Here is a 12626-nt window from a genome sequence, read left to right on the forward strand (position 1 = left end):
ATTTCTTGACAGTTAAAAGTGATGATGAGGATGGAGATGTTAAACCAACCAAAGGACAAGCAAACCAAGGAAAAGGGAGCGATGATGGAAAAGACCCAAGGAGACCCAAACGACCAAGGACAATACTTACAACACAGCAGAGAAGAGCATTCAAAGCATCCTTTGAAGTGTCTTCAAAGCCATGTAGGAAGGTAGGCTCTTCAGCAGAGACCTGCAAACAATCTGGTTTTCTGCTGGTAGCCCATAGGACACAGTGCCAAACTCTGTGGAAGATCCTTACACAAGGGAAATATTTGGTTGCTCAAAAATTTGCTAATAAAACATGAACTGATCATTTACCGTTAGAGTCTCAGCAAGCATGTGGCCCCTCCAAAACTGAAGAAGTCACTTTTCCAAGGAGATGAGTGCACATCCCCATTCCTGTAGTTATTGTTCCAGCCCTGGCTTTACAAAATGTAACCAGGATGTTTAGTCATTTATAGCAGATAGGACTGTGGAAAAAACTATTTGCATCACTGGTAAAACTGGCAGAAAATCACCTCTTTGTGAAAGGCAACATACTTTGCTGTTTCTGCTCAATTTTTTTTGTTGTCTGAAGTGTGTCTTCACTGTGAAAAGCAACATTTACCTGCATCTATAGAAAATGTGTCACTTGGGATAAGTGTGATGTGTCTCAGGGTTGTCATTTGCCTTTGTTCGCAGTGACAAATTGTGTTTATTGGCCAAAATATCAAAATTTTATTCTTAGCCAAATTTACAAACCAGTGTTTCACAGGTTAAAAAAAATAATGACATGATCTCTCTCCTGACCCACCTACTTAGGTGTAAGTTAATTCTTCTTTAACCATTTCCTCCTGTAGGTCAGAGAAACACTAGCAGCTGAAACAGGACTCAGTGTGCGAGTTGTCCAGGTCTGGTTTCAGAACCAAAGAGCAAAGGTAAGTTGTTTGTCCAGATCTCAAAAGTAAAGCCTGAAGCACATGTACAGTACTCCCAGGAGCAATGGCCGCCATGCACAGCTCTTCCCTTTCACTAAAAGGTCTACGTCACCAAGATAACCAGGCAGGAATTAGGTTTTATAAAACTGTTTTGTGACATGTGGGCAGGGCCGGCTCCAGACCCCAGCGCGCCAAGCGCGCGCTTGGGGCAGCATTTTGCCGGGAGGGCGGCAGGCGGCTCCAGCGGACCTCCCTCAGGCATGACTGCGGAGGGTCCGCTGGTCTGCGGCTCCGGTGGACCTCCCGCAGACGTGCCTGCGGAGGGGCCGCTGGTCCCGCGGCTTCGGTGGAGCATCCGCAGGCATCCGCGGGACCAGCGGACCCTCCGCAGGCACGTCTGCAAGAGGTCCCCCGGAGCCGCGGGACCGGCGACCGCCAGAGCGCCCCGCACGGCGAGCCGCCCTGCTTGGGGCGGCGGAATTCCTAGAGCCGCCCCTGCATGTGGGCTCCTCACAAGTGCAGATTTCTGCATGTGCTGCACAGACTGCGTTCATGTAAGAAGGCCCATTTCCAGACATCTGCACCTAGAGCAGAATGGTCCAAGCAATGCTAGATAAGGACTAGTTTGTATATGCAAATGTGGAACTGCAAACCCAAATGTATATGCTCAGGAATGACAGTTGAGTCCTTGGTGGGGTGTACAGGAATATACACACTCTGTATTGATAGGTTGACATTTGCACAGAGTTTTGTAACTAAACCAGCTCTTTCCATTCAAAGCCATGAGATTATCCTGTGTTTCCTATTTTATTCAGATGAAGAAACTAGCACGGAGGCATCAGCAGCAGCAGGAGCAGCAAAATTCTCAGCGACTAGGGCAAGGTAAAGCCATGTTTGTGATGGAAGCAAGGAGAAGGGAAGGGGCTTTGTGGGTTTATCGTAGCGTGTGTGGGAGGGAACATACAGCCATGTGTACATCCATACAGATGATCTCTCTTTCTGTCGTGCACAGTGACGAGAGGTTCTGTTCACACAGACCAGGCCCTCCGGTTACACCTGTGTCCTATCATTGGGCCAACCTCCCTGGGTCCCTACACAAGTCCCTGCCATCCCCTCCCTGTGGTCAAACCTGCAGGGGGATAGGGGTTTGGGGGAGTCCCCATCTGTGGATCCCTCAAACCAGTTTTCCCCTGCCACAGAAAAGGGTGCCACGGCCACTCCAAATCTGAGGGATCCACAGGTCATTTGTGAGGTGTGAGGAGCAGGGCCGTCCCTACCCATACGCAAAGTGCGCAGCTGCGTCAGGCACCAGCAAACTTGGGGCACCACATTGCCTGGTGCCCTGTGCAGGTGCGTGCTGCTCCAGCCCCTGCCCTGCCTCTTCCCCAGGGCCCCCCGCCCCCACCCCAGCCCCACCTCTTCCCACCCCTGAGGACTGCAGCAGGGCCAGGCCTGCACTCACCGGCGGCAGGAAGTGCGGGGTCCCACCCCAGCTGCCCTACTGGTGAGTGCTGGGGGGTGGTTCCCCCCCCAAGCCAGCCCCCCCATGAAGGCCTGCCCCCCCCCACACACACACCCTGCTAGGGACGGCCCTGGGAGGAGGCCCTGTGTCTGTGCAGTGGCCCAGTGTCAGGTGGCTCATTAGCACAGCTGCTCAGGACTCATAGGCACCAAAGTGTGCACAGATGCTAATACTGTACAGTCTGGAATTGCACTGCTCCTCTGGGGATGCTGCATGGGAACGGACCCCCCAGCCTACTTCTGAGCCATTCCAGTCTCCACGTTCTTCCTAGCGCAGAATAAAAGCTGAGCAAGGGCCTCAGAGCCTGGCTCATGGTCTGTGAGCAGGGTATGGGAGCTGCTGCTGTGCACCATCTAGCTACAGGCAGTGGAAGAAGCTGCCCTGCACACTTGTTCTCAGAGCTGCCCCCGTGACCTACAACAGCCGGGATTGTGGGTAATTTACGTGCATTTACAGAATCTCCTGATTGCAGCCAATCCTGCTGGCTGTCCATTCCAGTGGGGTTGGCGTGCGCAATAGCAGTGCTAACTGGGCAGCCCTGCTCTCTTTGGATTCTCAGCAGCCTATACGCTGAGCTCCTCACTAGTATAATGAAATGCACGGCTTTCATTCCTCTCTAGCACTTTATCACAATTCCTGGTTATTTGCACTGCTGTGGTGTGACAGGCAGCATCAGGGCTCCATTGTGCTGGGCACTAGGCACGCATTTGGGGAGGCATTTCTCTGCCCCAAAATGCATACAGTGTAATTGGAGAGAAGACGCAACAAGTGATGGAAGATTGATGAGGCTAATGTAGAATGATTAGACTTCCTGCTCAGAGTCAGGGCCAGGGGTTTGGGAGGCACCTCTGATTCCAGGGAGCCATTTGCAGCATTCGTTCTGCCTTCCTGTTCCAGGAGCTAGGAATCTCTGAGCAAGAGATGAGAAAAGACACCTTTCTGATTGTACCAGACCCTGGCAATAAGGGTCCAAGTTTTTACTTTATCTGCATCCACAATCAAGACCGGCTTTTCCAAGGCGCTGGGTGGGAAACGTGGCCACTGACTTTGCTGCCTAAATGAGAGTTCAGCTGTTTTGGAAATCTGGCTCTAACTGACCCGCAAGAGAAACGCTCCCCTTAACACTGGGATTTCCTGCTGGCTGAGTTGCAGCTGAGTATGTGGTAGTTGGGGAGCAGCGATCTGGTGAATGCCTAACTCTGCCTGGTCTCTCACATTCACCCCCCTCAGCAGACAGGTATTTCCAAGCACTGCTGGTTTCTGAACTCTGGGCACAAACAGAACGACTTGGCTATCTCACTGGGTGCTCTGGGCTTTCCTGTAGTTCCTTTAAAATCTAACTGAAATGGGATTCTCTCCCACAAAGTGGGATTGAGCTGCTGATTTTTCCTAGGAAGAGCGATGCTGCAGCAGAAGGACCTGGAGAGCTGGACAGTGTGACAAAACTACAGCTCTCTGGAGGACACATGGTTTCTAGCAAATGGTGATCACTTACTACACTGTCTTTGACTCCTCAGCATTAACACCATCACGCACTGTTTTAGTAATTCCATCTCACTAGTGGCCTCGCATTCCAGTGTAGCACAAAGTGGGCAGTAAGCAGGGTATAAACCCCATGTGCGCTGCTTCCTGGCTAAGCTGCGAATGGATTCTGCTGTTTGTTTTGCAGAAGTAATGTCCAACCGAATGGAAGGGATGATGACATCTTACACACCACTTGCACCACCACAGCAGCAGATTGTAGCAATGGATCAAAGCAGTTATGGCACGGACCCATTCCAGCAAGGTCTTACCCCTCCACAAATGCCAGGAGACCACATGAACCCCTATGGTAAGGCTCTCCACTTACCACCGCCCTGGGAGCAGCACTTATCTGTATGGCAGTTCAGACTCCAAAGGTTCAGCCTAGTGATTTATTTTTTCAATATTTTTTCTGCAATTTGTGCTAGAGCAAAAATTGAACCAGCATCGTTTTTATTTTTATTTATTTATATGCACAAAAAATGGGTAGGAGAAAACCTGTTCCAGGCTCTAGGCACCCTTAACAAATATTTCAAAATACAGTTCTTAGCAATTACTAATCCAGCAATGTTACCTCTCCCCCTGCCCCCAACGGAGTCAGCCAAGAGTGACCAAACAGAAAATAAACAGCACCAGAACCCCCCTCTGCCCACCCTCACAGTCCTTCCCTGTTCCCCAAATCTCAGAGAAAAGCAGGCATTTTGCAGCATGCTCCAACAGAGGGAACTAATCTTGTGGTCCCCAAATGCAAAAATTACCATCTCCATAAATTGTATGCCCTCAAATTGTATGCTGACTCGTTAAAGAGCAGCTCTTGTATTGCTGCGAGATGTGCCAGGACAGAATATTCCCTCCCGGATTGATGTAATACTCTCTGACCTAAGACAATTACTGGCTTGTACCCATTTCCCACTCACCACATCACATGGCCAGGTGTAACCAAATGGCACCTTTTACATGGTACTGCTAATGCTACATGAATGTAAAAGGACTATTACAGTCTGGCATTTAAATCTGATTTAAGAGGATTTTTCAAACTGTGATAGTGACCTTGTAGCCCATCATGGCTCAGTTATGTCACTTTAACTTCTATGAAGTATGGGCACATTGGTATTGAGATGGATACACAGCTCTCTCGGTAACACTCACTGGAGTGACATGCATGCAGCAGGAGGAAAGCAGACTCTGCTGTGTGCAGTTGTGTTAGTTGCAGAGAGGTGCATGCACGGTGGGCAGTTTGGTAAATGAAACAGAGGAGTCTGAATTTCAAGTGTATTTCATAAAGAAACTTGAAGCCCAAAGGCACTTTGGAGGGGTCAGGTTTGGTGGCTAACATTTTGCTCAGCTCGCTCAATGAGTCCTCACTAGTGAAATGGTCTGTTCCTCAAATCAAACACAAAGAAATACAATGCAACCATTTCAATTGAGTGCCACTGGAGCACTTTCTGGTGCCCTCCCAGGTGGTCAGTTGACATTTCAGCCGCGAAAGGAGATAAAAGGCAGTATTGTCTCTGTTCCAAAACAAAACGCCATTGCATTTGCAGATACGACTTTTACTACATTGGGTCTGGGTGAGGAGCATTTTTCCCCAAAGAGCCATTTCCCATTGTCAGCACTGGGGGCCTGATCCTGCATTAATTGACTACCCAACGTTTCTGTTGTGGAATGCAAGGTCCCAGCTCGTGAGGAGCATGTGATCCTCCCTGCTCTCTGTCGGTTGTCTGCTCATGTCAATTAGAGAAGAGTTTTTTATGTGCTGGAGACAGCAGCGTAAATGAAGCGCTTGCAGATTTCCTCCTTCTGTGCAGCATCAAAGCCATCAAAACACCTAGAATTTGATCTCCAGTCCCTGTTTAAAGAGCAGAGCCTTGCAGAAAAGTTATTTTATATTAGCTTAGGAAAAGAAAAGAAAATGTATTAGCTTTTACTTTCACTTGTAACAGACACTGTGCCTCAGAGTGCCTGAGAATCCTGAATCTGTATTTCTCTCTCTACACAGAACCAAGCTTAATATGTACATTTTGTTTGCAGGAAATGACTCCATTTTTCACGATATCGACAGTGATACCTCTTTGACTAGCTTGAGCGACTGTTTCCTTGCCTCCTCAGAAGTTAACTCCATGCAGGCTAGAGTAGGAAACCCCATTGACAGGCTGTACTCTATGCAGAGCTCATATTTCGCCTCATGAAAATAATAATAATAAAAAAAAACAAATAGCTGGCGTATCTTTAGCAAGTGACTTTTTGCAGAGCAGACTCTACAGCCATATGTTGCCCAGCTCTTCCTTCACAGTGACTCCTGCCGCCTCTGGACTGCCACGAGCATTTTTAGGAGGACCATGTATTAAATCAATCAATCAACCCACCAATCCCTCTGCCCTCCTCCCCCATACACATCCTCAGTTATCCAGCTTGGACCAGGCCACGAGAAAAGCATGGGACGAGTGGAACATCCAGCTCTCCAGCAGCCCTTGGTTTGGTTTGAGCTCCGCATTGTAAAGGAAATGATGGTGTGAAAAGCTAGACCTTTTTCCTCCTTTCTTTCTTCCTTTCGTTTGGATATTTAACCTTTTTTTAAAAGCCACTGATACTGACATCAGTCGACCATATGACAAATAAATCAAAGAAACTGGAGACTCCTCCCCTTTCTTACTGCATGACTCATACTATGTTGTGGATAAATTGCCATTTGAACTGTGAGAAGTTAATGTAAATGTGACGTTCAACATTTGTTTCCTTTCTACACTTTTTCTACATAACCCTCGGTCTGCTCCTTAGTTTATAGCCCTTATACTGTATGATACTTAGAAAAACTGGTTAACAAGAAGCCTTGTGGCGAAGCCAGTGATTTCATAATTGAAAAAGGTCTATGACCCTGGAGAGAAGCTGCATGTTAGGGACAGATGCATTTAGATTAGTATTAATCTTGAATAATTAAAACAAAAGGTGCTTACACGACACAGAGCTTTATTTAATTTTTAATGTGTGAGAATAAACATTTACTTTTATTTGTAAGAAATTCAGTGCCAACTTTCAAGCCTAGCCTGTGATTGGTAACCACGTGTTGTTCATTCTGTTCGTTTATTTAGGTTTTGCATGAGACATAAATGTGCTACACTCCATTGTCCATCTGGAATAAGTAAGACTCCTTTAATTAATTTTCTTCCTTTGTCAAGGAAAGCGCAGGTTCTAAAATCCTAGCCCAGGCCCTGAGAAGTGTCCTTGAAATGTGCACCAAGTGACAAAGAACACAGAGAGCATGAGGCTCTGTCACGAGTCTGAGTCTGATCTCACTTATGCAAGTTTCACACTGATGGGACTCTATTGCCTCCAGTAGTTACTCCAGACCTACGCTAGCGAAATGGGAGGAGACCCGGGCTCATTATGCAGAGGTAAAGAAGACTGTCTCCACAGCCCTTATGAAGTTTGAGCAGCCATTATAGATTTTTGTAGGGCATAAAACATGATAAATAATAATATTGTAGTTATAACTATTGCCTGCAGACAATAATTAGCAGGTGGAGAGCCAGACAAATATGGCCATGTCTTAGTGAGGAACAGTTTGGCAAGGTAATAGAAATAATGATAGGGTGTGTTCAAAAACGAATAAAGACAGGTGAGGAGGGAAAAGTTAGGCACATCAGGCCCATTCTTAAATAAATACGTTCAAAACGCCGACCATCCCAGTGAAAACCAAGTTCAGCGTGCTGGTTAATTTAACTCCTGGTGTGTGACGCATGGGGCAGGCGCAGGGGCTGCAGTCGCATGAGACGCAGTGCACTATGCAAAAATTCTAACGCACGCAGAAGTGTCTGGCCTATAGCCATGAGGCCCTCCAGGCCACTTTGATGGGTCACAGGCAGCAAAGAATGTAACAGGCTCAACAGCCTAGTTACGTTCGGGGCAGTGTATGTTCCAGTTTCCTGGGCTAGTAGCACTGCCTGCTTAGGATAGGTCCCGGCTCTCCTGGGAGCCTGCCCATGACAAGTTAAGCACCCTTTTCTGAACCAGAAAGGGCTACTTCTTGCTTCCCAAACGGGTGACTACCAAGCAGGGCAAGAAAGAGCCGAGTCAGCCAAAAAAGGACCAGCATTGCTCTGTGGCAAACGGTATAACTCATCTGGGACACAGATTGAAGAGGGCAAGAGAGCCCTTTTTACATCACAGGTGATTATTAACTCGCCCCACTTCACTAAACGTGGGGAAAACAGGGCCACATCCCAGCCAGGGGTGGCAAAGCAAACAAAGGTGTTCATGCCAAAGAAGCATAGGTGGAGCTCAGAAACCATTTTATGCCTTTCTTAAAACCCAGCTTCCAAGGCCAGGAGAAACGCAAGCATTTGCACCTTGGTGAGGTGAGGCAAGGCTCCATTGGGAAAGGAAGTCTTCATATCATGCAGGAGAGCTGGCACGGCTGGAGGTCTCTCCTCCGCTCTGCTGCCCACAGCACAGTGTCCCAAGACAGGCAGAAGGGCCCTCGCTCTTAAACACACAAACACACACCTGTGTTGCTTCATTCTTTCTATTCCCCTCCAGCCCCCTGATGTTCTGGGCTAACAAAGCTCAAGCCGTCCCCTTTCTATACCTCGAACAGGAAGTAGCCCAAATTGCAACCTGCCAGTCTCACAGCAGTCACGGGTCAATCACAACTGCATGCATTCTGTAAAGCCCCTTTTAGCTCCTGGGGGTGGATTTACCAGTTAAAGCAGGGGCTTGTGAGCCCATTGGATATCTTCTGCCAATTGGGAGGAAAAGGCTTTACTACCTTTTTTCTCACCCAGGCACCACCAATTTTTTCCCTTACACTGTACCAAAAAACACCCCCGCTCACAATAGGTGGTATCTGAAGGAGCTCAGGTGACTTGGATATTTACATTGCATTAGAGGCCAGAATTTGAGCATTTCTCATGTGGTACATTGGAAACATTTGTAAGTACCCACCTCACAGGATTAATCCAACCCCCAGCAAATATCGCTTTTCTCAGAGCAGGAGTGTCTTCACACGCTCCAACCTCTGATATTTATGGCATCTATACACCATCACAGGATCCCACTAGTCAGACCTCCTCTGCTTACCAGTGCAGAATCAAAGGCCATAATTAGTGGATGTTGAGACTTGCCTGAGCACTGTAATGTGCCCCACAGTCTGGCGACTCCCCTGCTCCATGTCTACCTCTGGTTCTGGGCTGGATGTTGAAAAAAATCCACTTCCAAGAAAGGAATCAGCAAGTCCACTTTGGAGCTCAAGTATCAATAACCCTTCTGCTGCTCTTTGGATGGCACCTCGGCATGTATTGCAATGTAGTTAAATACTCTCGGCTGTGCCTTTGGTGTGTTGAATGGCAATGATTAGCCGTTTGTTCCCCCATAGTATGCTCTAGTCGGTACCAAGGATCTCTTGGCCGACATGGCTAACTACATTTCCAGTGCTAGGGTGCAGTGAAGCCAATCAAGAGGAGGATGCACTTTTAAAAGCATGGCCAGTCACTTCGCAGTGATATCTGGCAAAGGCCAAAGTTCATTAAAGCAAAATAAATGTCACTCTTATTTGTAGTACGAATTATCCCACAGGAGTGTGATCATTGTGGTTTTAACCCGGGACCTGCAGTAAAATATTATAAAGCAACCTCTGACCTTTTTGATTTCTGGTTTACTCTTGTATTGTCAAGGGAAATGTCACTGATCAGGTGAAAGTAAAATGTGTAATGGGCCATACAGCAATAATATCTTACACTGAGTCACATTGATAAATTCTTGCCCCAAACTCTTAGCATCTGGCACTTTCATGGAAACCACAAATGGTGATTGTACATATGGGAGTTTGAAGGGTCGAGGTCATGACAGCAGTTTATTACATGTACCTTACAGTGATAATTCTCTCTAGCAAATTAACCTCTCTCTAGTATAAATACATCAAGTGAGCTCTTCATGGCATTTCAATCATGCTGTTTTGGCTAAAGAAGTAATACTTAGGCTAAAGCAGTGACAAGATGCAATTAACTAAAAGAAGATTGATTAGGTTTGTGTTCACGCAATAATATTTAACACAAGGAGCAAAGAATCCTGTGGCACCTTATAGACTAACAGACATTTTGCAGCATGAGCTTTCATGGGTGAATACCCACTTCTTCGGACTTCTTCTTGCATCCGAAGAAGTGGGTATTCACCCACGAAAGCTCATGCTGCAAAACGTCTGTTAGTCTATAAGGTGCCACAGGATTCTTTGCAGCTTTTACAGATCCAGACTAACACGGCTATCCCTCTGATATTTAACACAAGGTTATCATAATGTGAACATGCTAAATGATAGCTTCCTCGGAAGTCTGTATTGTGCAACTGATCAATTCTGTGCCCAAAAGTGATGCTAGCATACTGCAATATTTTCCTGCCATCAGATGCAGTAACTGATTGATGCAGTATTTAGCCCCTGTACTCACAGACCAGCACATGCTTTAAACTTAGTAACTAGCATGTTTCCATTTCATAGTGTCACTTCCAATGGAAGAATTCCCCCACAACGTGCAGCTCATCTCAGGCCTATATTAACCACAGTCTCTGTATGACGCTCAGGAGAGGGACCTACTTTCCAAATAATTGGCTTTATGGTGTTAAATGTGTTTCATGCCCACCAAGTCGGAGCTAATTATGGTGCCGTCAGTAAAATAATTTTTGGTTGCCATCCAGGGCCAGCGCCAGGGTTTTTGCCACCCCAAGCGGCGGAGAAAAAAAAAAGCCGTGATCGCGATCAGGAGCACTTTGGTGGCAGCTCCACCGCACCGCTTTCTTCTTTGGCAGCACTTCGGCGGCAGGTCCTTCCCTCTGAGAGGGAGCGAGGGACCCACCGTCAAATTGCCACCGAAGAGCCGGACGTGCCACCCCTTCCCCTTGGCCGCCCCAAGCACATGCTGCGCTGGTGCCTGGAGCCGGCCCTGTTGCCATCTCTAAGCTGAAATATGTCCCACGAACCTTGGTCTTTTTTCCTCTTCAAATGCCTTGTCACCAAATGTGTCGCATTCTAAAGCCCACTTGCTGCTAGCCATGCACAAGGTGTTAGCTGCAGCATGAACGTGTGTCACTCTGCTCAGTGTGCAGTGTGACTATTGCCAGCCTCAGGAGAGGGGTTCTCTGAGAAGGCCAGTGTCTGGCCGTCAGCAGCAACATGTCCACTCTGCAGCACAGTCACTTGTTAGGGAGGCACCTTCAGCCTGGTAATGCCTTGCAGAGTGCTTGATGTAATTCCACATCCCTTTCCCTACCCGGGCAGGATTCTTCTCCACCTTTTCTAATGATCAATGATATTTCAAGCCACACCCCTCATTCCGCCCAGAGCCTCATGGTCTCTGCTCCTGATGACCAGATGTTCCATTCAATTTGTGACATCACCAGAATTTCCATGGTGATGTCACACTAATTCACTAAGACTCCACTACAGGACCCAGGAGAAAGGGATGCTTCATCCAACCACAAGGGTTGGTCACAAGAGCAAAGGAAAGAGAGGACACATTAGAGATCGCATCACAGCCACAGGACTTGGTGCCAGTTCCAAGTACACAATGTTACAAAGTTCCCATGTGCTTTACATCTCTACAGCCTGAAGTATTTGGGAGGTGTGTTAATGAACAGCTGTCATTGTGTGTCTAAGTCTCACTTTAGTGTGCCCTCCTCTCCTAGCACAGTGCTGCTGTGTGGCACAGAGGGCACGAATAGCACAGCCACAGCAACTTGAATTCAGAGCAAGTTAAGTACTTAACCCGCCATTCAGCAAGGTACTTCAATACAGGCTTAACTTTAAGCAAGTTCTTAAACCCTGTTGGCTTCAACGGGACTCAAGCATGTGTAAGTGCTTTGCTGAATGCAGGGAGATGACTCCATGCGTAACTCCCTTGCTGAATTAGGGCCTTACTGAATAACTTGCTAACTGCTAAGGATAAGCACAGAATCATAGATCGATTTCCTGATTCTACTGCAGGCCTTCCTAACGGTACAGCATGGCTGCTCTCGGGTCTGCCCAATGTTGTTTCATTTTGCGGTGACTGTGAAGGGCCTTCCAGCTATTTGGCAGTGGGAACTCTGTTTTTAAGTGGACACCCTTTTTTAGCTGTGTATGGCTGTATTACTTGTATATTTATATAGTCTGTATTTATGTTACCAAAATGTAGTATTTTGTAGCTGTCTGTTACAATTTGTTTAACTTGTACAAAATATGCATATGCTCCCTCATACTTAACCACCTGCCTTTCACAGTAGCTCCCTGCCCCTTGCTCTCTGTGTTGGTAACAAGCCACCAGAATGTGTGTAGATTGGATTTTTTTTATTTAATTACTTGTCATTGTTAAATTATTTATTAGTGTTTTTTAAATTTCATTTCACTGCATTTTTTTCCTGCCACTGTCACCTGGCAGCTAAGGTATATGAGATTCTTATACATTGCGTTTCTGCCCACAAAAAAAAAAAGAGATTACATTTCAGTATATTTGTAAATAAAAGCAACCTGTAAACAAGCCAGCCATCTCCTCCGCGTGCAGTTTTTATCTCTTTTGTTGCAGTCGATGTGTGCGCAGCATGCAGTGTGTGTGTAAGTGCAGTGTGTGTGGTGGCCAGGGGCACTGTGTGTGTATGTGCAGTGTGTGTGGTGGCCAGGGGCA

The 12626-nt window shown here is 47.0% G+C and overlaps 1 protein-coding gene across 1 annotated transcript in view; it reads left to right on the plus strand.

Moving 5' to 3' along the window:
- LMX1B (LIM homeobox transcription factor 1 beta) overlaps window positions 1-6932 on the plus strand; it is a 125947-nt gene extending 119015 nt beyond the window's left edge. Inside the window, exons 4-8 of the mRNA XM_044992972.1 lie at window positions 13-191; window positions 861-938; window positions 1754-1820; window positions 4130-4291; window positions 6013-6932. Of these exons, the coding sequence (XP_044848907.1) occupies window positions 13-191; window positions 861-938; window positions 1754-1820; window positions 4130-4291; window positions 6013-6170 (644 nt within the window). The 3' untranslated portion in view covers window positions 6171-6932. The remainder of the gene's footprint in view (window positions 1-12; window positions 192-860; window positions 939-1753; window positions 1821-4129; window positions 4292-6012) is intronic.
- The last annotated feature ends 5694 nt before the right edge of the window (window positions 6933-12626 follow it).

Source organism: Mauremys mutica, chromosome 18 (assembly GCF_020497125.1).
Source record: "Mauremys mutica isolate MM-2020 ecotype Southern chromosome 18, ASM2049712v1, whole genome shotgun sequence".
Classification (NCBI taxonomy): Eukaryota; Metazoa; Chordata; order Testudines; family Geoemydidae; genus Mauremys; species Mauremys mutica.